General features: G+C 44.7%; 1 protein-coding gene across 1 annotated transcript in view; it reads left to right on the forward strand.

Annotated features, from left to right (window-relative positions):
• Positions 1–7,562: 7,562 nt before the first annotated feature.
• The window catches only part of Apob (apolipoprotein B), a 44,674-nt gene continuing 25,863 nt past the window's right edge, over positions 7,563–26,373 (forward strand). The window contains exons 1-18 of the mRNA XM_023710934.1: positions 7,563–7,727; positions 7,959–7,997; positions 9,002–9,117; positions 10,245–10,390; positions 12,312–12,465; positions 13,303–13,458; positions 14,370–14,494; positions 15,226–15,311; positions 16,365–16,584; positions 17,366–17,593; positions 18,061–18,178; positions 18,284–18,430; positions 19,051–19,262; positions 19,529–19,766; positions 20,403–20,579; positions 21,928–22,119; positions 23,132–23,299; positions 23,775–23,986. Coding sequence (XP_023566702.1) covers positions 7,655–7,727; positions 7,959–7,997; positions 9,002–9,117; positions 10,245–10,390; positions 12,312–12,465; positions 13,303–13,458; positions 14,370–14,494; positions 15,226–15,311; positions 16,365–16,584; positions 17,366–17,593; positions 18,061–18,178; positions 18,284–18,430; positions 19,051–19,262; positions 19,529–19,766; positions 20,403–20,579; positions 21,928–22,119; positions 23,132–23,299; positions 23,775–23,986 — 2,807 coding nt within the window. The 5' untranslated portion in view covers positions 7,563–7,654. The remainder of the gene's footprint in view (positions 7,728–7,958; positions 7,998–9,001; positions 9,118–10,244; positions 10,391–12,311; positions 12,466–13,302; positions 13,459–14,369; positions 14,495–15,225; positions 15,312–16,364; positions 16,585–17,365; positions 17,594–18,060; positions 18,179–18,283; positions 18,431–19,050; positions 19,263–19,528; positions 19,767–20,402; positions 20,580–21,927; positions 22,120–23,131; positions 23,300–23,774; positions 23,987–26,373) is intronic.

The following is a 26,373-nucleotide window of genomic DNA, read 5'->3' on the forward strand; positions in this document are numbered from 1 at the left end:
AAAGAAAGACATGGAGAGAGACAGAGACGGAGTGAAGAAGAAGGAGTGAGAACAGATAAATAGGAAGTAGGGAGAACTTCAAGTAATTCCCCAAATTACTGGTTTTGTTACCGCAAAAATATTTAAGACATATGCTAATTACTTCATTTATACTACCAATTTCTCTTTGTACATTGAAAAGGAGCTTTGACCTTCTGTTTGTTTTTCCTTTGTAGGAGAAGGGGGTTTTGTCCAACTTGTACTCTGAGTAACATATTAGTCACTCTTTTAAGATCATGATAGGCAGTATATTATCTAGTGCTATGTTCTAATTATTTTGCTTTACTTTGTCATTGGAGTGAGAATACTGCCTTTTATATTTTCTTTATTAATGTCTACTTCTATTACATTAAAAATAAAAAGTCTTTATAAGGGTCAAAATGCCACAGGATAGATGACTTGTGACAGTAACAGAATAGGTGAAAAAGGACAGTCACAAAAGACGGTTTGGCCCCATTTGCATAAATTTCAAAATGAGACAAATCTATAGACAAAAAGCTAACTTAGAACTAGAGGAGCAGGGAGTATAAGAGCAATGATTAATTCATATCAGATTTCTTTCTGAAGTGATGTAAATATTCCAAAACTTATGAGTCTGATGGTTGCACAAGTCTGTGAATGTACTAAAAATCATTGAGTTGTACACTTCAAATAAGTGTACTTGAGGGCATGTGAATTTTTCCTAATAAAATTGCCTTTCAGTATATGTGCTGCTGATGGGAGCACACGAAATTTCCTTTTAAAAGTCACTTTCTGTTGGATAGGAGGGAGGGAAATGGGAACAAACAGAATTAAGATACATCACATACAGGTATAAGTTCCCTCTGATGAATGTGACCACTATGTAGATCAAAAGTATACCAATAAAATTAATTTTTAAAGGGGGTTAGCTGAGTCCAAAGGAATTTCTAGTTTCCAAGTGTTGAGGGATCTGCACGCTGATTTTCACAGTGGCTGTCCTACTTTGTCCGTTGGATGGACATACTACACGCATCATTTCATGAAGTCAGAGTGGATTTTGTGCAATCTTAAAATTAAGTTTCTTTCCAGTGCAGGCCTTGGAACAGCTAAGGTGGTCATTATTTTTAAAAGTAAGTTTATTAAATGATAAATGGCACCACTAAAAAAAAAGGCAAAAAAACCTTTGACTCTGAACAGCCAAGTTCTACCTACTTCCTGCTTTGAAAACTTTATTATTAGGGTTGGCCAAATAACTCAGCAGATTGGGTTTTGATCCCCAGGCCTGCCCTGCTGGGCCCTGCTGCCAGGGCATGCCGAGAAGATAATTGAGACTGGGTGTGGTGGCGTGCACCTGTAATTCCCAGCTCTTAGGAGGCTGTAAACAGGAGAATCACTACTAGTCTGGTCTAGTAGTGAGACCCTGCATACCCTGTAGACCTTTCCTTAAAATATAAAAAATATATACATATTATTAATCAACTTTGTATAACTACAACAAAATACCCAAGGAAGCTAACTAGTAGAGAGCAAAGGTTTAATTAGTCATAGATTTAGAGTTTCAAGGCATTGGGGTAAGAATCACTGGTTTAGTTTCTGGTAAGGGCGGCAGATAGTGACCCATTGTGGCAGGGATGGATGTGTGGAAAACCTTGCATCATCAAGTAAGATGAAGGTGTTGAGATGGGACATTCCTCTGAGGGAAGCCTCCAATGACCCAAAGTCCTCCAGTGGGCTTTGCCTCCTAGGCTAGCAGCATTCCTCAGCAGTGCCACTCGAGATAACAGGAAGAATTTGGCATCTAGGCTATGGGTTAAACACCCAAGACACAGCAAAACCAAACAACTGTGCAGGCTGGGTACTGGGCTTGGGCTCAGCTTCAGAGCTAGGGAGAGAGAGACACACAGCAAAGCAGGCAATGTAGTACAGGTTTAAATGCATACATGTATATATGTGCTTTTTTATTTATGAAAGCTTTAAAATATCCACATTCCAAAATTCCAACAGTTAAAGGAGAAACAGTGCAGAGTCTCTCTCCCACCCTCAGCTTCAGACCTCTGGTTCTCCTCACCTCAGACAACCAATGCTCTCTCTCTCAGTTTCTCTTGCACTTTTTCAGTGTATGTTTTATACCTACAAAGCAAATTTTAAAAACACAAAGTGCACAGAAATGAGGCTAATGTATTACCATTTGAATGACATGATTTGGTTTTGAGTACAGGATACAGTATAGATAGGGTTTGGAAATAAAGTTCCATAGAATAACAGACTCAGTTTCCAGCTTTCTCTTAATACATGGCCCATGATGCATAGGGAGGAGAAAAGCAGCAGAGAATGAGATACAACCATAAGATGTGGGTACAGACACAGGCTCCATCTAGCCATCTGCAGATAGACAGGCTAGAGAAGTTTCCCTTTCTGGGATCCTTAATTACTTAATGTTGACTTCAGTATTACCTAATTTCACTAGTTCCACCAGTTAGGCGCCTACTAATGATGTCCAGGTATTCTCAGATGAGTGGTACATCCATATTAGGAGACGAGATGAATTCAATGACCTACAGCCCCCTGAATCCCAAACCTCTGTGACTCTATACAATTAGTTGTGTTGTGGTGTTTATTCTAAAAACACATCAACAGCATTCAATTAAATGGCTCACTTTTAATGAGCAGTAAAGTAAAGGAACTGATATCAGAGATCTATCCTAATAAAGCATCTCTCAACAACTATGAGACCCCAGTCCAGTCCTTACCACAAAATTGTCTTTAAAAGAAAACAAAACAAAAAAAAATATTTGAAACAAAACCAAAAATGTAAAGAAAAAAAAAAACTTTAGGTTATCTAGATTTTATCCACTTTAGTTTTAAAAGCAAACTATCATCTAGAGTTGGTGTCTGAGCTCCTCGCTGGGTCTGAGACTCTGTGAATTCCGCTTCCTACACCTCCCTTCCCAGCCCTGACAAGGGGAACCTCCCACCCCCGTGGCCTTCTGCAGGATTGGCAGTTTTAATGCCATATGTCCTATGCTTAGTGCCAAGTATATTACATGCAGTGTTACAGTAACCCCCAGTTAAATCACACATTTTAATTAGCCTGCCAGTTCTGTTCTAGCCCAAACACAGCAAATTGTGTTCCCTCCCAATCCTTCATCTTACTTCAACCAACTTCTCTCTAGACTCCAGTTGGCTGGCTAAGCTTTAAGCTGTCAGACACATCAAGTGCAATCCCCACTTTCTGCCACTGCTCTGTCAATAGTGCCTCTCACTACAGTGACCTAAATCCTGTCCCCAAATCTAAGACTCAGCTCAAATGTCACCCTTCCAGGACCCATGAGACCACACTGGGCCCCTTCAGTCTAATAAATTAACTCTCCCTGGACTCTGTAATACACTCAAAACTGGCCACGATGTGTTACTGTGCCCTTTTCCTCATCTGCATGCTCCCTGAGAGCTCAGGGGCCCCCAGAAGATGTGAAGAGAATCAGTGGGCATGGGGTGTGGTGAAGCTTGTTTACCCATCCAGCTGGCTTCCCTCAGTCTTCTGAACATGGTACATTCTGAAGCTTAGTCTCATGGAACTATGAAGGAAACTTTTAAAAATAAATTAGTAAAGAGCAGTACCAAGTGGTACCCCAGGAAACCTGTCTGACATCACAACCATGAGGAAGCCTACAGTCAGGCTTGTGGAAAAACTTCCCCAGAGCATTCTCCAGACTCAGTGTTCTCCAGCCTCCCAGAAAAGTTCACCTGCTTATTTCAAAACTTGCTTACAGTGAGGGAGGCTTTCTCTCTGGGGTCAGCAAAAGCACAGGTCTTTGCACAGGTCTCCAGAAAATGCATCCTGCTCAGTGATCCCGAGTCTGTAGCCACAGCTCCTGGCCACCATGAGTCTGGGCCCTGTGCATTATTAATATTCATTTCTGTAGAATCACAAGAATCAGAGCAGGAATGGTCCATTGCGGTCACCCAGCCCTGCTCTCCCATCGCACAGCCTTAGAAAGCATCCAAGGATCCTTGCTCACAGATCCTGCCAGCCGTGGGAGGTCGGCAGGATAAGCTCTTCAAGTCAAGGAAGTGATGAGCCTTACATGCAGGACCTCACTGCACACAGAAACCTGCTGACTTCGGACTTCTCTCCTGAGTGAGAACTGCTGTCCAACATTCTGACTTTATCTCTTGGATAGCAGAATGATGGAGTAAGAAAGTTCCTTCTTGCTCCCTTGTGGGAGATTAATAATCATTCAACTTCATGTTTGCATTTGACTAACACTAGCTCACCTTATCATCTTCTGATTGAACTGTTCACCTACATGCACCACTTTTATCTTAACATTTTTCATGTGTGTGTGTGTATGTGTGTGCATGCACACAGGTGCACATGTTTTGTCACTGGTGTGTTCAGACCACACTGGGCATAATTCCATCTATAGTTCTTGAAATTTATTTTCCAGCCTGTGGGCATCATTTGCAATTATAATGTTGTCACAGACAGAAAAGAGATAGGCTAATTAATCATTGTCAATACCAGTCCCTATTTGCCAGATGAGTTTTTGAACAGCATGACTGGGAATAATTTGTATCAGATTGTATTTCCTCACTTTATGTCACTGGAAACATGTATTTAGCATCATGGTCACTGTACGTAAATATCCTGGAAGCAATGGGGTATAACTAAGTGCCATACTTTCATTCATTATATTCAGCAAATTACGTGTTGAGTACCTACATGGTACTTCAATATGTGTTCTGCTCCAATTGAGAATACTGGGCTCCTGAGGATCTTTAATAGTTTTCATGGTTTTCTGAACTTTGCCAGACCCCTTCTCGTCCCCTGAAGATAGGCAGGATGAAGAATTTCAACTCTGAGACTCTAACTGGGACATTAGCGTGATCTAACTGCTCTGGTCATGCGTCCTTCCAGTGAGTACCCAGAGTCTCACGATTACTCAGCTCCGTGGCTCACCCAAAGGACTTTGAATTCACAAGGTGATAAATCATAGGGACTAGTCTGTATGACAATGAAGTGACAATCACCAGCCTGCTTATTCTGGCAAGGCCTCAATTTGCTTCAGAAAGCAAAGTGACTTCAAATACCAGAAATCATCAGAGCCACAAAGATGCTCAGCCAAAGCGGCTGATTGTCCTCAGGGTTGTCCTGTTTCACTCCCCCTTTTTCTTGGCCTTGATTTCCTACCTGTGTTCTGTTAATCTCTGTTTATCTAGAGCTCATGGTTAGCTTGGTTAAAGAAGCACCCAACAAAGCTTGGAATTCTGCTGGAATGATGACTGGCACTTACTGAGGGCCTTCTGCCTGCCAGTTGTCTTACTATGTGCTTCCTCATTCACATAATAATTTTTACTTAATTCTCGCTAAAATTCTGAGGAGACAGTTACCATCAACACTGTGAGCACGGTGGGGCCTTGGAGGGTGACATCACCCACCCCATTACCAACCTCTCATGAAACCCATCTGGGATCCAACCCCAGCTCCTCCTATGACCTGTACCCACTTCAGCTTCCAAAATCTAACTTATTGGGATCAGGATTTTCTCTGTTCAGTGAGTAGCTTATGTGCAGATTTTCTGATTAGTGGGAGTGCCTAAAGTTTCTCTGAATACCAGCTAATGCCCTCTGAAACTTAGAACCTGTTTATGAGAGTCAACTGTGAAAAGTCCAACTTAAAAGAAAAGGGGGAAGGGGAGATATCTGTGGTCATACAGTATCTTTTGAAATAGCTTGAAGTGTCCAAGTAGACTCTGTTATTTATGAACATGTTGATTCCTTCGGTATTTCTGAGTGGCCTCAGGGCAGTTCAGGAACTCACACTCGCCCCGTGTGTGCTGCTCCTCCCTGGAGCCCCACACAGAGCTCTAGGCCCAGCCCAGGTGACCTTTCCAAAGGTCACCAGGAAAAGAAAGAGACGTGAACGGAGAATTTCAGTGTTTCAGGTTTTCTCCATTAGAGATGATGACAGCTGCTCCACAAACATGCCAACACTTCACGATTTTCCCAACATCCAAACTATCTGATTCCCTTTTGATTCCAACTTTATGAAAATTATGTGCCATTTTCATGCTGCCCACTGCACACTGGTTTCATCCGCCATGAAATAAAGAAACCCTGGATGTATTTCTATGATCCCAAAGAGTGGGACCATGTGCTCAAACACTGTTTGTCCTGTGGAAAGTCAGTCTATGTTAAATAACACAAAATGTTCAAAGAAATGATGCTTCGGGGCCATTACTTTTCCAGACCCTTCCTGATGCACCACTGCAGGTTGGGCAGTGTCAGCTGAGACCTCTTTAACATCCGCCCCTAAAGGAGGAATCATTCCTGAAGGGATTTTGCATCCACAGACAACAGTAGCTGAATGAAATGAGCTGTGGGGCCCAGGGGCAGGGACCAGGACACACGTCACATGCATGTGTCTCCTCTGAGGGAACAGCAGTCTTTATACATGAGTGTGGTTTAAAGACAACCCGTGGGAACCATCTGTAGTACCACCAGAAGATGTGAACAATTTCACAAGCTTGCCACATGTGGATGCATCTTATAAATCAAACAAAATGAGCACATTGGAACAAAAGCCACTGGCTTCTGCAGCAGAGCTTCCAGGATCCCTCAGACCAGGTCCTCTACACTTCTTCTAGGTCACCTGCCACCCCCTCCTTGCTGTGTGCCCCAGCAGTTGAGATCCACAGCCGCATGAACCTTGCCTGCTTTCGTATGTGCATCTCATGTGCCCGCCCTGCCAGGCTCAGACATTCCCCCACCCTACCACAGTACCAGCCCATCAGTAACCTTGAGAGACTGGCCCCTGGTCAGTCAAGCCAGGACTGCGAAATTCCTCTGAAGCAGGAAGTACAGGGTGCTGGAGAAACTCTCCTGGGGGACTGGGCAGTGCCAAGGAGAAGAGCAAAGGGTTGGCTCGAAGGTTCTGGGGTTGCGCTGGTCCAGCACTGGTTTCCACATCCCTGTCCTCAGACTCTAGGAAGCCCTGCCTGCAAGGACCTGGGGACTGCTCCTTTCTATAGGACCCTTGGTTGGGCTTCTGAAGATTTCAGCACCTGGTATTAGGCCAGCTGTCCATCCCACAGGGGCCATGTCAGTCACTTACCAGCCCTCCCCACTTCCCCTTGCTCTCTCTTCTCTCCCCAGAGCCAGAGGTAGTGGTCAGCATGGGACCATCCACACAAACCCCAAGTCCACCACAATGGAAAGCACTGTAAGAAAACATCCCAAACAGGAAGCCAGGCCTGGCGCTCCAAAGGCCTCCATGATCAGAGTGGAAGGTGGGCATTTTTCCTGTGTCCAGTCATCTCTTGCAGACACCCAGGTCAGGGAAAGTCCCGGACCATAAGGCTTCTGCCCCGGCCCACTGTCCAGACCCCAGTGGGCAAGGCCAGGCAGGGTCACAGTGAGTCTGAGAGGAGCCCCTCCTGGAGTCAAGCTTGTGTGGAAAAGCAAATAGGCTGGGGACAGGCTGGGGACCTGCCCTTTGGACCTTTGCAACTCTCCTTAAGCCAGGGCCTCCTATAAATGGAGCGCTAGTGCGGGCCGGGCATTCCCACTGCACCTTCCTGGATCCCAGCCTGCTGTAAGTCCCAGGGAACCCGCGGAGCCCTTAGGGGACAAGACCTCACCGCGCGCAGCCGGCATGGGCCCGCCGAGGCCCGCGCTGCGGCTGCTGCTGCTGCTTCTGCCGCTTCTGGAAGCCGGCGCCCAGGCCCGTGAGTACGGGTAGCCTGATGAGGGATCCACCCAGACCAGACAGGATCGGCCTGGGCAGAGGGAGGGAGCCGCGGAGTCCCCAGGATCTGCAAGCAGCCAGGCAGAACTGGCGGCTGCTGGGGTGGGTGGGGGTCCTCCGGAGCTGCTTCCCACCCTAAAACATGACCCACAAACCCTGTGCCCAGTGGAGGACATGGAAAGATGCCGTTTCCTTTCTCTTTTTCTTACAGAAGACAAAGGGCCAGAAAATGTCATCCCAAGCTGTCCAAGTAAGCATTCCTCCCGGGGATGTGGGGGGCCCGGCCTGCGCCCCAGCTGGGCCTTCTGATCACCAGGGCCGCTCTCTCGCGGCACTGTAGCAAGGCTTGGATTGGTGTATACAGCCTGGATCCCAGAGTCAGGGCCGAGGCCTCTGCCCTCCCCAACCCAGGGCTCTCAGCCCTTCCTGACTGCTCTTTTCCAAAAGACTGGCCCTGGGGAGAGGACAGAGGACTGTCCACTGTGTTAGACTGTGGACATTTTACAGATAAAATGGTCTGTTTATTGGTGACTAATCATTGATTCAAAGTTTGTGCAGATGAGGAAATGCTGACTTTAACCTTTGGTCGGAAACCCAGACCCCTGAAGCTCTGTGTTTACCTGACCCCAGGGGTCAGAGGAGCTGCCATTGATGCTGGAGGACCTAATGTTCTCCGGAGGCCCAGAGGGGCCTCTGATGAAGCAGCACTGCCATCTCGTGGCCATCTGGCATCACTACATGGGGCTCCTGACCTCATATTTTGTCTCCACAAAGTTCCTCTCAGAGTAGAATCCTCCTACGGAAATTCCTTCCTTAGGGTTTTTCAAATCAGCTAAATATCCTTAGTGCTTAATGAACGCTGCCCTGGAGAAAATCAAAATAGAATTATGGCATTTTAAACCCGAGAAAATGTTAGAAAGAGCACTATCCCTTGCTAATAATGTCAACCCGAGATCTTCAAAGGGCTTCTTCAGTGGGTTTTGGGAGTGCCATTACCGAAGGCCTGAAAACCTCCTCTCTGCGCTTCAGATGATATAGTTAAGGAATGCTAACTAACTAAACATCAGTCTCAGCAAAAACATAATGGAGAAGCTAACCTATAAAGGAAAATTAAATGTAATGTAAAGTCGTTTAAAAATAATTTAAATCCAATTACCATTTTTTTTATTATCACGCCACCTCCCCTCTCAGCTCAGAACTGACTTCTTTGGGAGAGTTATTTCTCCTGTGTGGCTCACTCACTTCTTGTTGCAGAAGAGGCAACCCGATTCAAGCACCTCCGGAAATACATGTATAACTACGAGGCAGAGAGTTCCAGTGGGGTTCCCGGGACGGCCGATTCTAGAAGCGCCACTAAGATCAGCTGCAAGGTAAGAAGGGTGGGGCTGGAGGCGCCTGGAGCTCCGTCCTGCCCCCGCCGGGCTCTCCCAGGTAGGTAGCCCACCCATCCCTCAGCGTGCAGGACAGCCGCACTGCTGAGAAGCGGCCTGCCTGAGAAAACCTGCTAGCCCAGCTGATATTCTCATTAGCTTCTAAGATGTAACTTCAGGGCCTGGTCTAGCCTTCTAGTCGAATACGACCTAGATTTGAAATTGAGAGGAGCTGGGCTTCTCAGGAAAGCCCTGTGGCATGCAGTGTTTGTGACCAAAGTCAAAGAGAATTTATCGCTAAAACGAATGAGAAAAAAAGACAAAATTTAAACATATATAGTTTGTTCTTAATAAAACTTTCCTTCCTACTGAGACCAGTGGTGCTCCTGGCCACACACCTATGGGGCAGATTTGAGGGCTATTGTTAAGGTGTTGTGTGAGGAGGCGACGCTGAGATGTGGCCCCCTTTTCTATAGAGGCCATAGCTGTTGTCTTACTGTAAAATAAGGCGGCATTCGCTCCCCGTGGTGTGTGGTGCCATAGTAGACTGTACAGATGTGGACATTTCCTTCATGGCTGAAAGTTCTTTGAAGAACCTCTAGCAGTCTGTTTTTTTAACTCCCGCTGAAAGCAGAACTCTGAATGGGCTGTAGTAGATTCAGACAGGTTTTGGGGGCATTAGGAAACATTTGCTGTGGCAACAATGACAGCCATTTCTTCTCCTTTTTCTCCCTTAACTCTCTCTCTCTCCTAGGCTACATCTCTGCTGAGCACACCAAATTCTTTATGCAGTGTCAACTCTTCATGTTCCAAAGGGTCTGTTCTGGAGATTTTTGGGGTCTCATTATTTGATCCCTAACAAGTTCCTCTCCACTTAGATGAGATAGTTAAGGAATCTTAGTTTAAGAAAGTTGTTACACCAGGAGGAGAAAATGACCAAAACTAGGACAAGGCCTAGGATGATGCTTGGAGACCCAGGATGTTTGGAGCACCTGTGATGTTGGGAACCAAGTCGTAATTCCCAACAGCCCTTCCCTAGGTTCTTGATTAAAGATTGAGCCCTGGGCTGTGGGGACATCTCTGTCGCTGATGAAGAACCTCAGTGTGCTGCTCCCCACCATCCTCAGGTTGAGCTGGAGGTTCCCCAGCTCTGCAGCTTCATCCTGAAGACCAGCCAGTGCACCCTGAAAGAGGTATATGGCTTCAATCCTGAAGGCAAGGCTCTGCTGAAGAAGACCAAGAACTCTGAGGAGTTTTCAGATGCCATGTCCAAGTAAGGCGCGGGCCTGTGTGTTGCTGCTTGTGTTGGCGCTGGTATGCACATCCAAGTGCAAAAGTGTGTTCCTGTCTGAGCATTTATATTGTTTTCACAGCAGATCAGGAAAATGCAGAGACTTCCTAGTATTGAAAGGAAGGAAGTGTTATTTATACTCCCCTAGTTAAGTTCTTTTCATTATCACTTAAATGTGCTTCTCAAATATCTCATGCTTTTAAACTCATTGAGATAATAAAGCTGAGGTAGTCTGTTTAAACAAGTGTGTTTTTCAATTAAAGACTTACAGGAAGCTGGTACACTGGGTCTTCAGTGTGGCTCCTGGCAGTACTCATGCCAGGGCCAACTCCTGGGCTTAGGGGCTGTGCAATGTAGAACATGGGCAGCCCTGGCCTGAGGCATTCTGCTGAGAAACCAGTGCGGTTGCTCGCAGCGGGCCTCTCTCCGACATGTCGGTGCTTGTGTTGCACCAGTCATTAAGTATTTTCAATATCAGCCCCTCCCCTCCCCTCCCCAGTTCAAGGTTGGGAAGCTCTAAGTTGCATGGAGGCATAGGGACTGTTCTTTGGGCCACATCAAGAGCCTCTGTCCCTGCGTGTCTTTCCATTTTGAGGCCAGTCCTTTCTCGGTGAAATAGGCCTGAAGCCGTATGCAAGGGAGAAAGTCTAATGAATGTTGGAGAGGAAGCTCAGATCCAAGAGCAGTCAGGAAATGCACTCACAAATTAATGTCACAAGAGGATACTAGCACCTTACACCCATGAGACTGCAGACCTTAGAACAGCCATGGCTTGTGTGCTTGGCTTGCCAGAGGGCAAGAGCATATTCCGTGTTCAGCTGCAGGAACTGAGAGCCACTAGGCTCTATTTGCTCATACTGAAAATACTAGAGTCTCTGGCAGAACAGTCCCAGCCTCCAGGATGCTAGCCCATGAAGTTAAAGCAGCAGTATATAAAGACAGGTACATGAGGATGTTTGTTTCAGTCTTGTTTGGGCAGCTTATAAAATTCCAGAAAGAAAGTAAATGCTGTCAAATGAAGCAATGTTGAATAAATTGTATTTTTCCATGGTAGGAAATGTGACAACTTTTAAAAAAGAGCTATAGCAAATGACTTAAGATTTTCATAGAAAAAAAAAGATTTTTATAGAGTATAATTAAATACAAAAAAAAACAAGATGAAGAGACCAGCCAGATAGCTTAGCAGACTAAAGTGCTTGCTTAGGCAGGCCCAGCGACCAGGTTTGATCTCCTGAGTGCGGTGCCGGCCCCGTGCATGGGGCACGCTGAGACAGCAATTGAGACTGGGCATGGCATGCACCTGTAATCCCAGTGATTGGAAGGTTGAAAACAGGAGAATCACTAGGAGTCTGATCTGTACAGTGAGACCCTGTAGACCCTGTACAAAATCTGTTCTCTCCTCTCTCTCTCATCCCATGAAATGACATAGCTTAGAATTTTCCAAATTCATGGCCTTCTTCCCAAGTATGACCATTAAAAGAATTTTTCAATAAAAAAAAAGCAAGATGAAGAAACTATACAGAATACAATGCCATTTTAATAAAAGAAACACTGACAAAATCTTTGAATGTGTGTTCGCACCCACACACGTCTCTGCCAGAGCCCATGAAGATGGGAATAGAGGAGCGATCTCCACCGGTGGCATCTGAATGGCAGCAAGCGGGGAGAGGCTGGAGGGCGGGCAACAGGGAGAAAGAATGAGCCGAGCAAAGCAGAAAGGGAAATGAAAGAAAGGCCAACTCAACCTCCACATGCATATGCTTTTGAAATTGAGTGTAGTTATATTTATTTAAAATACTGTTAAAAGGATGACAGTAAGAGGGAGCAGGCAAGCCCCCACTTCCTCCCAGCAGGCCCACAGTGGGGCAAGCACTCTCCACGACTCGTTGTCTCTCTGGCACAGGTACGAGCTCAGGCTGGCCATTTCTGAAGGGAAGCAAGTTTTCCTCTACCCGGAGGCAGAGGAACCTACACACATCCTGAACATCAAGAGGGGCATCGTTTCTGCCCTCCTGGTTCCCCCAGAGACAGAGGAAGACACACAAGTATTGTTTCTGGTGAGAATTTAGAAAACTGGCCCCAGCGACCCTCTGGCCTCCTCTCCCGAGATCACACACCAGTGCCACTGGGTGTGAAAAGGGTCCGTAGCTCGGCTCCCTGGGGAGCAACACCAGTGCCCAAACGGCTCGTGGCCACCGGGCTCACTGTCGGGTCATCCTGAGCAGGCTGAGGGTGACCTAATTTCATGTCAGCTCTAATTTTTTTCCTTTTATTAAACAATTTTTTTCATTACTGTATAATGATTACCTTCCTTGTGGAGAGCTGGCACGTGTACGTAGGACATCTTAGTGTTTTCATCCTCCTCCCTCCCCTGTCCCCCCTCCCTCTATCTCTCAGTCCCTGCCCATTTGCAGAAGACCTATGTCCCTGCTTCCTGTTATTTGTCATTTATTTTGTTCTTTGTTTAATTTTAGTGGAGTTACTGGGAAATCCTGAGTGTTCCATTTGCTTTTGCTTGATTTTTTTTCTCTCCTATGCATAAATTATAGCCCGGTAAAGCCAGAGTGTAGATTACATTCCAAAAAAAGGTTAAAAGTTGCTGGCCTCTTTAAAGATTTTTGGTGCAGCTGTGAAGAGAATTCAGTTGACCTCGGTCCTGTGGGCACTGTGGAGCCCTTACTATGTTCAGAGCTCTGCCCTGCGTGGGGCTTGGAGATAGGGCTGGGCTGTGGCTGGTCAGACCCCTGCAAGGCCACCTCTGCCTGCAGGCAACAACGCCCTCGTGTGTTCACATCCCTTGCTGAGGCTCTCAGCCTTTCTTTGCAGCCTCTCTCCAGAATCTCATGGTGTTTTCTCACATCGGAAGTGCCTGACTTTATCTTCGGCTCCCACAGGATACCGTGTATGGAAACTGCTCCACACAAGTGACGGTGAAGACAAGGAAGGGGAATGTGGCCACAGAGATGTCCACGGAAAGAAATCTGCAGCAGTGTTCTGGCTTCCAGCCTGTCAGCATAGGAGCCAGCCCCCTGGCCCTTGTCAGAGGCCTGGTGAGTCTCACACACACTGCTATGCATACAGCTGCTGCCTCATTGCAAAAATTCTGCAATGGTCTGTCTAGCAGTAAATAAGGACTCCAAGAAGTGCCCGCCCAGCTTGTGACTTACATAGACTACAGGGAAGGTGCCTGACCAGAGGCAGGAAGGAGTACCAAGGCACATGACTAATTATTACTTATGCCAGGCCTGCAGTCAGGTTCCCAGCTGCCAGCCCACAGCAGTCTTCCTTGTTGTCTTTCTGTCATAGCACCAAAGTATCTGCCATCACTTAACTGTCCATCCCTGAGAAGAGAAAGCCACCTGCTGTTCTTCCTGTCAGAAGGCTGGCAGTCCCAAGCATCTGGCCCCTGAAGAAGTCCCAAGACCTCTGTTCTCTCCTCTCTCTCATCCCATGAAATGACATAGCTTAGAATGTTCCAAATTCATGGCCTTCTTCCCAAGTATGACCTTAACCAAAACCAGGCCTTTGGTTTCCTGCCCCAGCCTCTCTGTCAGTAATAACCTTCTCTGCTATTACCTAATGTCATGTGGCACCGTAATACCTGAGCATGCTTAGCCCCTGGCAACACCTTCTAGAACATGATCACAGGTTGCCTGACCCAGGAGAAAGCATTATTCACATGTTTATTTGGCAAAGTCATGGGGGGCGGAGGGGGTAAGCAGGTAAATGCAGGACATGAGGTGTATAAATTATGTCCTGAAAGAGTCTGCAGTTGAATATGCTCACTTGTTTTGTTCCCTTATGTAAGTGTCAAGAGTCCCCTTCTCTTGCTTTTACTGAGTGCAGCCAGCAGCGCGGGTTTGCCCTTCCCTTCTACCTTGAAGGCAAACACCTGTGACAGAAGACTCAGGCCCAAGCCTCACCAGGTCTCATCAAGATGCTTCTCCCCCACCACTCATAGGTCCGCCCCTTGTCTACTCTGATCAGCAGCAGCCAGTCCTGCCAGTACAGCCTGGACTCCAAGAGGAAGCACGTGTCAGAAGCCATCTGCAAGGAGCAGCACCTGTTCCTGCCCTTCTCCTATAAGTAGGCTGCCTGCTGCTCCACTAGCCCACCATTTCATGCTTGATCTGGGCCAGCACTGCTCCAGGGTGCTGTCTCTGGCCCAGCTGTGCCTGGGAGGGAGCTTGGGAGGGTTACAAAGCAGATCAATTCTGTGTCCCCCTTCTTAAGCTATCAGGTGACTGGGCAGAAAAGCCTTAGGCATGTGACACAATTTGAGACCAACAGAAGATAGCTCAGACTCCCACATTAAGGGCTATAGATCCAGAAAAGCAGGGGAGCATCCCAGGTACCCTGGTCAGAAACAGTTTCTGGGAGGATTTCGACTATTGATTTCCTAAGTCAAATTCACTTTGAAAACTGATGTTGAACCAATATGTACTTGGTAACTGCCATCTTTTTGCCATTGTGCTGTGGGAGACAGTGTTCGTTCCTCTCAACCCTCCCGTCATTCTAGACTGATGTGGGGCATGAAGTGTGTCCTGACTGGGGTTAACAGCTATCCTCAAGAGATTGAGTGTGGCTAGATTTAATTGTTCTTTGAGAAGTGACCATGTTGTGGGCAGAGTAAAGACAGGAAACATTATTTACTTATTTTTATTTTTTAAAGAGAATGAAAAACAGCAAAAAAAAACAAATTGAAATGACACAATTTCACTAAATAAAGTGATAGGAATTTAACAATGGTTATGGAACAGAATGGTATGTTCTGGGGATCTTGCTACCCATGACAGGTGGGTTTCTTCTGTTCCCAGGAATAAGTACGGAATGATGACCCAGGTTACACAGACTTTGAAACTTGAAGACACACCTAAGATCAACAGCCGCTTCTTTGGCGAAGGTAAGACTTTACGTCCGGGAAGGCCCAGAGAAATGTGCTTCTGCAGCACCAGTCAGGCTCAGCTCTTGGCTGGGCACTGTCAAACGCCTGCTGACCAATGAGTGAAGTCAGCTATGACCATGGTGTCATAGCCACAGAGCTACTACCAGTGAGAAGATGCATTTATTTTCCCATGTCACAGGGAGAAGTTTCCAATGCTACATAGGTTTTCACAGTTTAAAAAATCTATTGGAACCCTAAGTCTACTATGGCACTTTTGGTAAAACTGGCAACCTCATATAAACTGTGACAAGCTTCAAGGCCCTCCCAGATGAGGTTTGGGGGTGGGGAAGCACCCTGGGGAACAGGCCAGTAATAATTCCAAGAACTGATCTTCAGAGGTAAAAGGGACTCGAGTGATCTTTACCCAAAATTATATTGCATTTAATTCTGTCAAAATTTCATGGTCCTGACTTCATTGCACTCTCTGTAGCATCAAGCAGCAGAAGCCCAGAGGAAACGACACAGAGGAACTTTATGCTGTGGCCCAGGGCCCAATGTCTCAGGGGCTCAGAGTGAGCCAGTCTGATGGAATTTGGGACTTCTCACTGCCTCCCCTTAATGAGGCCCCCATCCTTCTCCCTGGCACAGGTCAGAGCAGAGTAATGAGGCTGCAGAGGGGTCACCTGCCTGGCAAGCTGCCAGTAGGTTCAGTCAGAAGAACCGATGGGCGAGGACCATGAAGTCCAGCCTTGCTGTGGCCATGCTGACAGCAGAGCCTCCTCACAGATTTTCCAGCAGAGGGGAATCTGATACAGGTTCAGACGAACCTCCACTCAATCCCAGCCTTGCCTCATGGGCCCAGAGAGTTTGTGGGTGACAACTTTCAAAGTACACTGCTTATCTCTGGGTCTTGGATCCCTTTTCTTGGAGAATGATGCCAACCCTCAGGGATACTATGATGAGTCATTTTTAAAAAGCCAAATTCTGAGTATAGTTGGTTTCTTCTCTTTTCTCCACTGCTGGTGCCTCCCGACCTCCTTCAGAATTCCTTTGACACTTTGCTTCCTCCAGGCTCCCAGAAGGTGGGGTTGGCCTTCGAGAACACCAAATCCATGTCACTGCCAAAGCAGGCTGAGGCTGTTTTGAAGACCCTCCAGGAACTGAAAAAACTGTCTGTCTCTGAGCAGAATGCCCAGAGAGCCAATCTCTTCAGCAAGCTGGTCACCAACCTGAGAGGTCTCAGCAGCGAGGCAGTCACATCTCTCCTGCCACAGCTGATCGAGGTATCCAGGTAGGAGTTCGACGGCTGCAGCTGTCTCTGAGATGTCCCAAAGAAGCCAGCAGAACCTTTGAACTGTGGCCAGACAGCCTCAAGGACCATTTAAATATCAATCCAGTCAATCCATTGATGAATTATTAGCTAACATCTTCTGGGTAGACAAATAGGGGCTGATATGCTTAGTGATCCATAGACATAATGAGTACATACATACACACACACACACACACACAAACACACACACACACACACACACACACACACACACACACACTGCATTCCAGGCAAGCATGTGTCTGAATGTCAAAATTGGAGGGAAGAATCTCCCACATCTGACAGGCATGTTCTGATTCCTAGTTCTACTGTGCATAGCCTGGAAAACTTGAGAGGCAAAGAGGCCTGAACTGGAAGCCTACAGGCTAGTGGAGAAAGAATTCAAGCAAACAAAATAGTTCCATTCATTTGCACTTCAAGGTGCTAGATCTAAACACAGTGAAAGTCACAGAAGGGTCAAGGTTAGGAAGGGACCATGCCAGTTTGGGCCAGATATGTCTTGACCCAAGGATGATGACAAATCCTTCTCCAGCTTCAGGTCCAGGGTTCCTTCCCTAGGTGGAAATTCTCCTAGGAAAAACATCATGATCCTTAGTCTCTGAATTTCATTTTGAAAGCTAGTTAGTCTGGACAGAGAAAAGGGGACAAGAAGGCACTCGTGGAAGCAGGCACCTTTGGGTCAAAGGTATCTCATGTGCTCAAAGATGCTCTCTCTTTCTCTCTGTGTGTCTCTTCTCAGCCCCATCACTTTACAAGCCTTGGTTCAGTGTGGACAGCCCCAGTGTTACACCCATGTCCTCCAGTGGCTGAAAAGCGAGAAAGCCAACCCCCTTCTGATAGACGTTGTAACCTATTTGGTGGCCCTGATCCCAGACCCCTCAGTGCAGAGGCTACGCGAGATCTTCAACATAGCCAGGGAGCAGCAGAGCCGGGCCACCCTGTATGCACTGAGCCACGTGGTCAACAAGTGAGTCTCCACACTACTGCTCCTCCTGGAACCAGAGGGAAAGGACACATTTCTGTTTTAACACTTCAACCCTTGCTGGTTGCCGTTTTGTTTCTCAGCTGGTCATTTTGAGAGAAAAAATGTGAACTAAAAAATTAGCAAATCTGGGCTGGAGAGATAGCTCAGCTGTCTAAGCACCTGCCTGGCAAGTGCAAAGACCTGGATTTGATCACCTGTACCACATACTGTGCCAGCCCCAAGGCCCAGTGCACCATGCTATCCCCAAAGGCAGGTGTGGTGGTATATGCCTGCAGTCCCACTGCTGGGGAAGCTGAGACAGGAGGATCACTATGAGTCTGAATTGCATAGTGAGACCCTATACCCAATAAATAAGAAGAAAGAAAGAAAAGGAACTAGCAAACCCATTTGAATTTTAAGAGAAGTGTAAGTATGCATGTAAGTGCTAATACTCCTCTCTTATTCTGTAGCTATTTTGAGACAGCCCATACAATGACCGAGGACCTGCAGGACATCGCTAATTACCTCCAAGAGCAGATCCGCAACGAGTGTTCTGGGGATGAGGATCACACTTACTTGATTCTGAGGGTACCTTTGGTCTTTTGTATAATGCACATCATTTGAGATGTTCCTTCTGGACACCTCTTATTTCTCCTTTGTTGTAATGTACTCTGTTTCTTCTCCTCAATGCAGGTCATTGGAAATATGGGTAGAACCTTAGAAAGCATCACACCAATGATCAAGTCTGTAGTCCTGGAATGCATCAGAAGCCCAAAGCCATCAGTTCTAATTCAGAAAGCTGCTATCCAGGCCCTGAGAAAGATGGAACTTGGAGATGAGGTAAATTATCAAGAGGTGTAGAAATATACCTTTAAGCTGATTAACAAGGCTTGGGAAAGTATGAGGGCACTAAGATCCTAAAGCTCACCATCTCACTGACTTTGGTCGACTAATTTGAACAAGTCCATTACCTGACTGCTTAGTGCTGTATGGGCATAAGAGACATCTTCAACCCTGCTGCTGCCCGCCATGCAGAATGAGATTTTTGCCACCACACTAACCATCACTATCATTTGAGAAAACATGCTTGATTTTTCCCTAGTCTCACAAAACTAAAAGAATGAAACTAATCCTATCTCAGATGCCCAAGTCCCCAGAGCCTTAGAAAGAAGCTACCTTATTTATTAGCTCCTACCTCACACAAAATAATTTGTTAAAAGCACTTTATCTTCACTTAGTGACACAACATGGCCATAGTTTGTGTATTGGGTGCAAGTCAATGGAATTCTTCTCGAAAAACAATGTTGAGTTGGTTGCTCAAGGAAATACTAATTTATAACCAGAAGTTGAAGAGTTCTTAGGGAGAAATTAGACCTGTGCATAAGAAAGAGCTAATGAGCCAAGCACATTCTAGGTCCTGGCTGAAAGACAGTGACCACAGGCTGTTCTTTTGGCTCTAGGTCCAGCAGCTCCTTCTTGAGACTTTTGTCGACAGCACCTCTCCAGTGGAGAAGCGACTCGCTGCCTACCTCATGCTGATGAGGACGCCTTCCCAGCCAGATATTAGCAAAATCATCCAACTTCTCCCACAAGAGGAGAATGAACAAGTGAAGAACTTTGTGGCTTCTCACATTGCCAACATCTTGAACTCAGAAGAACTATATATTGGAGAGTAAGTAAGCCTAATTCCCCCATCTGCTGTTGAGGGCCCTGGGATGGAATGTACAAGTGTCCATTCTGGTGCAGGCACTGCCTGAGGAACTGGGTGTTCTTCTAAAGACTTTTGTGTGTAAAGCAGACTTTGAAGCACAGTCTTGGGGTCAAATGAATCCCACATACTTTACTAGTGATTGGAAATCTATATTTATTTGGAATATCAGAGTCAATGAATAAGTTACACTCTACATTGGCTTAAAAAATATTCCTCTTTTCATCTAGCCTAAAAGCCTTAGTGAAAGAAGCTCTGAAGGATTCTCAACTTCCAACAATCATGGACTTCAGAAAATTTTCCCGGAACTATCACTTTTCCAAATCTATTTCTCTTCCTTCACTTGACCCAGTCTCAGCCAAAATTGAAGGGAATCTTATATTTGATTCAAATAATTATCTTCCTAAAGAGACCATGCTGAAGACAACCCTGACTGTCTTTGGATTTGCTGCAGCTGACCTCTTTGAGGTATGTGTGAGACTAAAGAGTATCAAGCTCTCTTGTCCATTCCGTACACTGTAAATAGTCAAGTAAGTACCAGTATGGCAGCATGTGACTGTAGTTTCATGACTTAGGAGGCTGAGGCAGAGCATATAGGAGTTCAAGACAAGCCTGAGCCACATAGAGAGACCCCCATCTAAAAGGAAAAAAAAATCGAGAGAGGCAGTAGCCAACCTGGAGAACAGCAACAATAATCAGGCAGTTCCTGCCATACTTCGAGGTCTTCTTTCCTTCCTTCCCCTTTCTCCACTAGGGGTCATATGAAGCATGACTCCTTATAATAAAGAATTGTAGATGGCTCAGAGAGGCCCTTAACAACAGATCTAAGGAAGCACATGAGCTACCCAATGATATCTACTTGGAACTCCAAATCCACCCTTGATTCTGAATCTTGGTTTATTTGTAGTCTCTGATTCCTGCCTGCCTCTCCTGAAAAACAAACCAAGGTGAAATTTAAATAGACAACTTCTGTGAAGTGCTAGGCTCAGCTCCTCTCTGTAGCATTCACCAAATGCTTAATTAAATGAATGTGAAGATGGAACTGTGAAATTGATGTAAAACCAAAATTCCAATGGCTTATTCTTGCCTGATTTTCCTTCTCAGATTGGCTTAGAAGGAAAAGGCTTTGAACCAACACTGGAAGCTCTTTTTGGGAAGCAAGGTTTTTTCCCAGATAGTGTCAGCAAAGCTTTGTATTGGGTCAATGGTCAAGTTCCTGAGCAAGTCTCCAAGGTCTTGGTGGACCACTTTGGCTACACCAAGGATGACAAACATGAGCAGGTATGTACTAGTTAAGTTTCTTCTCAGGAAAGCTGAAGGTCCCCATATAAAAGTATTTTTTTCTATGCCTAGAAGTCATCAAAGTATAACCTACCTGAAATGATACTGTAGCAATATATAAAGTTGTCCAGTGGGCATGAGAGTTAAGATTCTCTGCAGGCAATGGCCTCCCAGAAACTCACTGTGCCCAGGACCCAGATTTGCTGGAGGCACTTTAGAGACATGAGTGAGTGTGAGGTCTAGGGGATGGCTTTGGATTCTAACACCATTGTCTTCAAGCTATATGCCCTTGGACAAGCTTCTTGCTATGTGTTTCTGTTCCTGAGTCCCCAAGTACTAGTAATAAACCATACCTTACAAGGTTAAAGACTAGTTTGGATAATGTATAAAATACTAGGCAGATTGCCCAACACAAGTACTGATTTTTCAACAAGCAACTACTATGACTCTAAGTTAGTATTTTCATCATTGGCAACGTTTTTTTCGAGCTCTCACTTACATCAATGTACTAGCTAATGACCCTAGATCCACTGTGAATCTAGCAATGGGACCTCCCTTAATGAATACAGACTAGATGAACCTTTTTATCCCTTAATTTTTTTATACCCAAAGTGTGGTCTGGTGATCAGCTCTACATGACAGCTTCTTAGCAATGTGTGCACCAGACCCACTCTGGACCTACCAAATCACAACCAGCATTTTGGTAAGATTCCCAGGGACTCATATCCACCTCCAAAGTTGAGAAGCATTACAGTAACTTGCTGTTGGGTGCTCATTAGTGGTCTCACCTCTCTTCTGATTTACTGATCTCCACTTGAAGCTGAGGCTCTTTGATCTGTCTTGTGTCAATTGCTCTCTTTTCTTTTTCAATCCAATGGCATCAGTCTATGCGGTTCTTCATGTTTCCAATGAAAACAGGTCCGGAATCAGGTTTTTTCTCAACTTGTGACTGTAGCAACATTTTCTCAAGAAACCCCTTACTAAAGGAGAGAAGGCTAAGTAGAGGATGGAGTGAAAATGTCTCTAATCTTAAGGAGCACTAGAGATCCAGGCATCCTGGAGGACAGGGTTTCCCCTTACTATTCCTACTTTTTTTTTTTCCACATTCAGGACAACTTTGAAAGCACCATTGTCCCTGATAAAATGTCAGGTTTCTTTCATCTCCACTAAGACATAATCTTTCAGTAAAAGGTGGAAGGAAGCCTGATTTCTTTGTCTGCTCTGCACCTCCACCTTCAGCATATGTGCTTATTATGCCCACCATAGCTGCAGTAGACAGACCCCACCTCAGAAATCTAAACGTGTTAGAACCAACATCTCATCAGACATTTCATTACTCAAATCCCAGGACATGGTAAATGGAATCATGCCCATTGTCAACAAGCTGATTAAAGACTTGAAATCAAGAGACATCCCAGAAGCTAGAGCCTATCTCCGCATCCTGGGCAGAGAGCTTGGCTTTCTCAAGCTACAAGACCTCCAGCTCCTGGGAAGGCTGCTGCTGAGCGGTGCACGCACCCTGCAAGGAATCCCACAGATGGTGAGTGAACAAGCCCGTCAGTGGGTCCGGAGGTTAGCTGGTGCACTTCTTAGATCTCCCAGACTCTTTTAAGATCCTGGTCACCTGGTCAGAAAAGGTACTTGTAGCCCTTCAAAGACACAGATTTGTATCTTGATTCACAAGACATGAAGCTATTCATAATGCTAGCTTTACTTTTTAAGAACTTTATAGTCTGACCTAGGGAATGATGTGAAGTATTTGCATCCTCTGCCTCTGATGAAGAAGAAGGCTCCTTTTAATGTTGAAATGAAATTATGACTATGAAGGAAAGTATTTGGCAAACTTTAACCTACTGCTGAAATATTTGTTTTGATATTATTATTATTATTATTACTACTACTACTAACAAAGGAGAAATATGCAAATATACTCCCTATGATAGATAAATAATCATGTTGGCTTGGAGAAAACAATCCTCATGTTATTTTATGGAAATGTTATAAAAAATAGCAACCAATACATATTATTATGTACATCATTTCAGTAGTTCTTGGTTTCAAAAATTGAATTTACCATAAAATAATATACTTCAAGTAAACTCTCATTTATATTTGCACTCAACAAAAACAACATTCAGCCATGCCATACATGATACTTAAATTTCAAAAAGCTCTGAGGCCTGACAGTATTCCTAAGTGCCTTCTGAGTCACTAGTTGAAAATGGCATTATCGGAGCCGGGGAGATGGCTCAGAGGAATAAGTGCTTCCCTGGCAAGCGCGAGGGCCTGAGATCAATTCCTGGTTCCACCAAAAAAAAAAAAAAAAAAAAAAATGACATTACTGTATTCAATCCAGGGTGATTGCTTGTATCTCAATGCACTGAAATCAGCAATAGTTAACTGATTTTTCAAACCATTCAGATAACTGAAATAGCCTAGTTCTTCCCTTTCTCAATAAAGACAAGTCATTAGCTGATGTTTGAGAGGTTTTATTAATGAAACTCCCTTATACAAGGCTTCTTTTAAGTTGACCTCCCCTGTTGGATCTGCAGATTGGAGAGGCCATTAGGGAAGGCTCAAAGAACGACTTGTTTCTTCACTACATCTTCATGGACAACACCTTTGAGCTCCCCACTGGAATGGGGTTACAGTTGCAAGTATCGTCATCTGGAGTCATCACCCCAGGGACCAAAGCTGGAGTGAAACTGGAAATGGCCAACGTAAGACACTGTTTGCATCAAATGCAAACAAATCGATGATTGTTGTTCTCTAGGGTGAACGTCTTGTGCACATTTTTTAGATGGGCTTCTAGTTCCAGATGAAGTGTATCATCGCTGTAGCCTGTCACTAACTTTTATGAAAAAGTTTAGCTTTCCACCAGCATGCGCCGGTTCTTCAGCTTCATGTGGGCATAGCAATAAAACAAGACCTCAGAGGATCTCACAACAAATGCTCATTGTGATCATCTTTCTGTCTGGTTATGCTTCAAGCTGACTGAGGTGCTTCTGAGTCCTGTGAGTCTAGCTCTGGAGAAATGAGAATTTGACTTTTCTTCCTCCAAATAAATTGCAGTAATGTTTCCTGAGATGTGAGTGACCCAGAGATATTTATTGCCAGATGGGAAAGCACAGTTGATCTGACAGCCAAAGACTAAAGTATATAACAAAACTAAGGTGGCTCTTTTCTGACCTACAGATGCAAGCTGATCTGGTGATGAAGCCGTCGGTGTCCGTGGAGTTTGTGACTAATATGGGCATCATCATGCCAGACTTTGCACGGAGTGGGGTCCAAATGAACACCAACTTCTTCCATGAGTTGGGCCTGGAGGCCCGTGTGGCCTTGAAAGCTGGGGAGCTGAGATTCATCATTCCTTCTCCGAAGAGGCCCATCAAGCTCTTCAGTGGCAGGTAATGCTTGTGGCCAGTAGTGCCTGGTCAGTTGGAAAGAGAGAGTTTAGAATGCATCCGATCTGCAGCGTTTAGATAACTAAATTATCTAGAGAGCCAACTGAGATAGCTGAGGTTCCAGTGAGGCTAACAGGAGCAGAAAAGGAAGGTACTGGATACCTCATTTTAACTCAGTCTCAGACACACTAAATAATTACCTTTGATGCTATTTTCCACACATTACTTAATTGGCAGAGCATTACTTAATTGGCCTATATCATTCTGCATTGAGACTTAATTAAGACCTTCTAGTTAGTCAATTATTACTAGGTAGTGTTTTTTTTTTAAAGAATGAAAAACACTAGCTCTAGAGAAATCATCGTACAATTTTCTCCAAAGGAAGGAAAGAATACCACACACCATGCTGATTTCTGTGGTGATCTGTTCAATGAATAAAGCATGAAACTCTCAGTCCCATGACTATGAGACCCAGACTCATGGGAAGAGTTCTATTTTCAGTGGTAATCTCCACCCAGATTTACCTTAGTTTCCATATTTCAGACACATCTATTCACTCATTCAGAAATACTATCTAATTGTCCACTGAGTGCCCAGAATATTGAGCAAGATGTACAAGGTCCCTGACTTTCCAGAGCTTGAGTTTACTGGAAAGACCAAGGAAATGGTAGCAATGAAGAGAGGCCTGGCTTGTAGGAAGTACTAGAGTTCAATGAAGTTATTTTCCATGTATTCTGTGGGTGTTGGAAAATGTTTTCCAAAACAATAACACTTGATCTGCTGTCAAGGGCTGTTCACTTATTCAAGCAACGGAGAAAGGAATGAACATTCTAAGCAAAGAGCAAAGCATGTGTGAAGGAAAAGGAGATGGCTCAAGGAAGTGGAAGAAGTTGAGTAAAGTGTGCAGAGAAGTTAAATGGGAGGTGGCAAGGAGAGGTTGGCCTGGATCAGACCACACCCAGCTTGGAAAGCCACCCGCAGGGGTTGGGGTTCTTCCAAAAGCAAAGGAGTTAAAAAGGAGAGCATAAATAAAATAGGCTGCTGTTTTAGAAGTGCACAGTCTGGAAGGTGGAAAATGACGGAAAGGGAGCAGAATGAGAGGTGGCAGTGACCTACCCTGGGGGAAAGCTGGGGTGGAGAGGACCGAGCACTGTCTAGAAACTGCAGGAGGTAGAACTGTGAGTGTCTGGTGATTGGCTACATCTGGGGATAAGCACAAAGGAAGGGCAACAGAAGTGTTGCTTTTCATTGGTGTGGGAACCTCAGGAGGATTGCTGCTGCCTCAGAGAAAGACAGCAAATTCAGTTCTGCTTGAGCTGCCTCTGTGTCCTACGAAACAACCAAGTAGAACAATTTCAGTGGCAGCTGGGCCTCTGGATCAAAGCTGAGGAAAGAGTTTAGAGCTTGTATATGGATTTGGGCATCACCAGCAAATAAAGATGAGATCAATAGCAGTTGGTGTACAGTGAGATGTGAGAGACTAGGCTAGAAGTGTGGAGAATATAAACATGTGAAGGAAGAGAAGGAGTAAAAGCAATGAGTGTAAAAGACAGAACAGAGAGGCAGCAGACAGTAAAGTCCATGAGTAAGGGTTCAGAGAAGCCAAAGTGGAGCCAGAGGGTAGAAGACCATCTATCCAGAGTAATGCTGGCACCTAGGGCTCCAACGCATGGGCAACGCTTGGTTTTATTTTTTTTTTATCTGTTCTCTTTGAATTTTCTACTTAGCAAACATACCTTTGAAAACTAAAAGTAAGATTTTCTAGTTATACAAACTTGAAATATTTTAATACCTCCAGAAATAGCATATAATAAATAACAAAGAGCATAATTCAAAAGGCAAGAGAAGTTGCAGTATGCTCCTGGATGAACAATAAAGAGCTCTCAATACGATAGCTATGCAGGACTATAGAAAAGATATATTAGATGAACCCTTATTTAAAGGTTATTGCAGATTTCTATGAAAGAGTACCAATCTTATGTTGGGTTATACACATATTTTTTCCATATATATGTGTATAAAAGAGAGAGAAGAAGTACTATAAAGTCAACAGAAAATGGAAATATACTTTTTAAAGTTTCTTAATACTAGGAAAAGATATCATACAATGTCTTTTAAATAAATTGTAAGTCAAAGATATGGTATAAATCTTAGAACAAAAATTAAAATTAAACAATATTCAGAAAATTAAATACTAATTAATTAAAAATTAAATGCTTCAAAGCAATTTAATTAAGAAAATTTTTCATGATAGCAAAGAAGTACTAAGAGTAAAACATAAGATAAATACTGCAATGGCAAGTAAATGACCAGCACGTCTAACAGTTTGAGGATAGGATATCGCATAAAGTTCTAGTGTGTGGTGGACATGCATAATGACCGTGACAGTT

This window comes from Octodon degus, unplaced genomic scaffold, assembly GCF_000260255.1.
Source record: "Octodon degus isolate 3935 unplaced genomic scaffold, OctDeg1.0 scaffold00019, whole genome shotgun sequence".
Taxonomy (NCBI): domain Eukaryota; kingdom Metazoa; phylum Chordata; class Mammalia; order Rodentia; family Octodontidae; genus Octodon; species Octodon degus.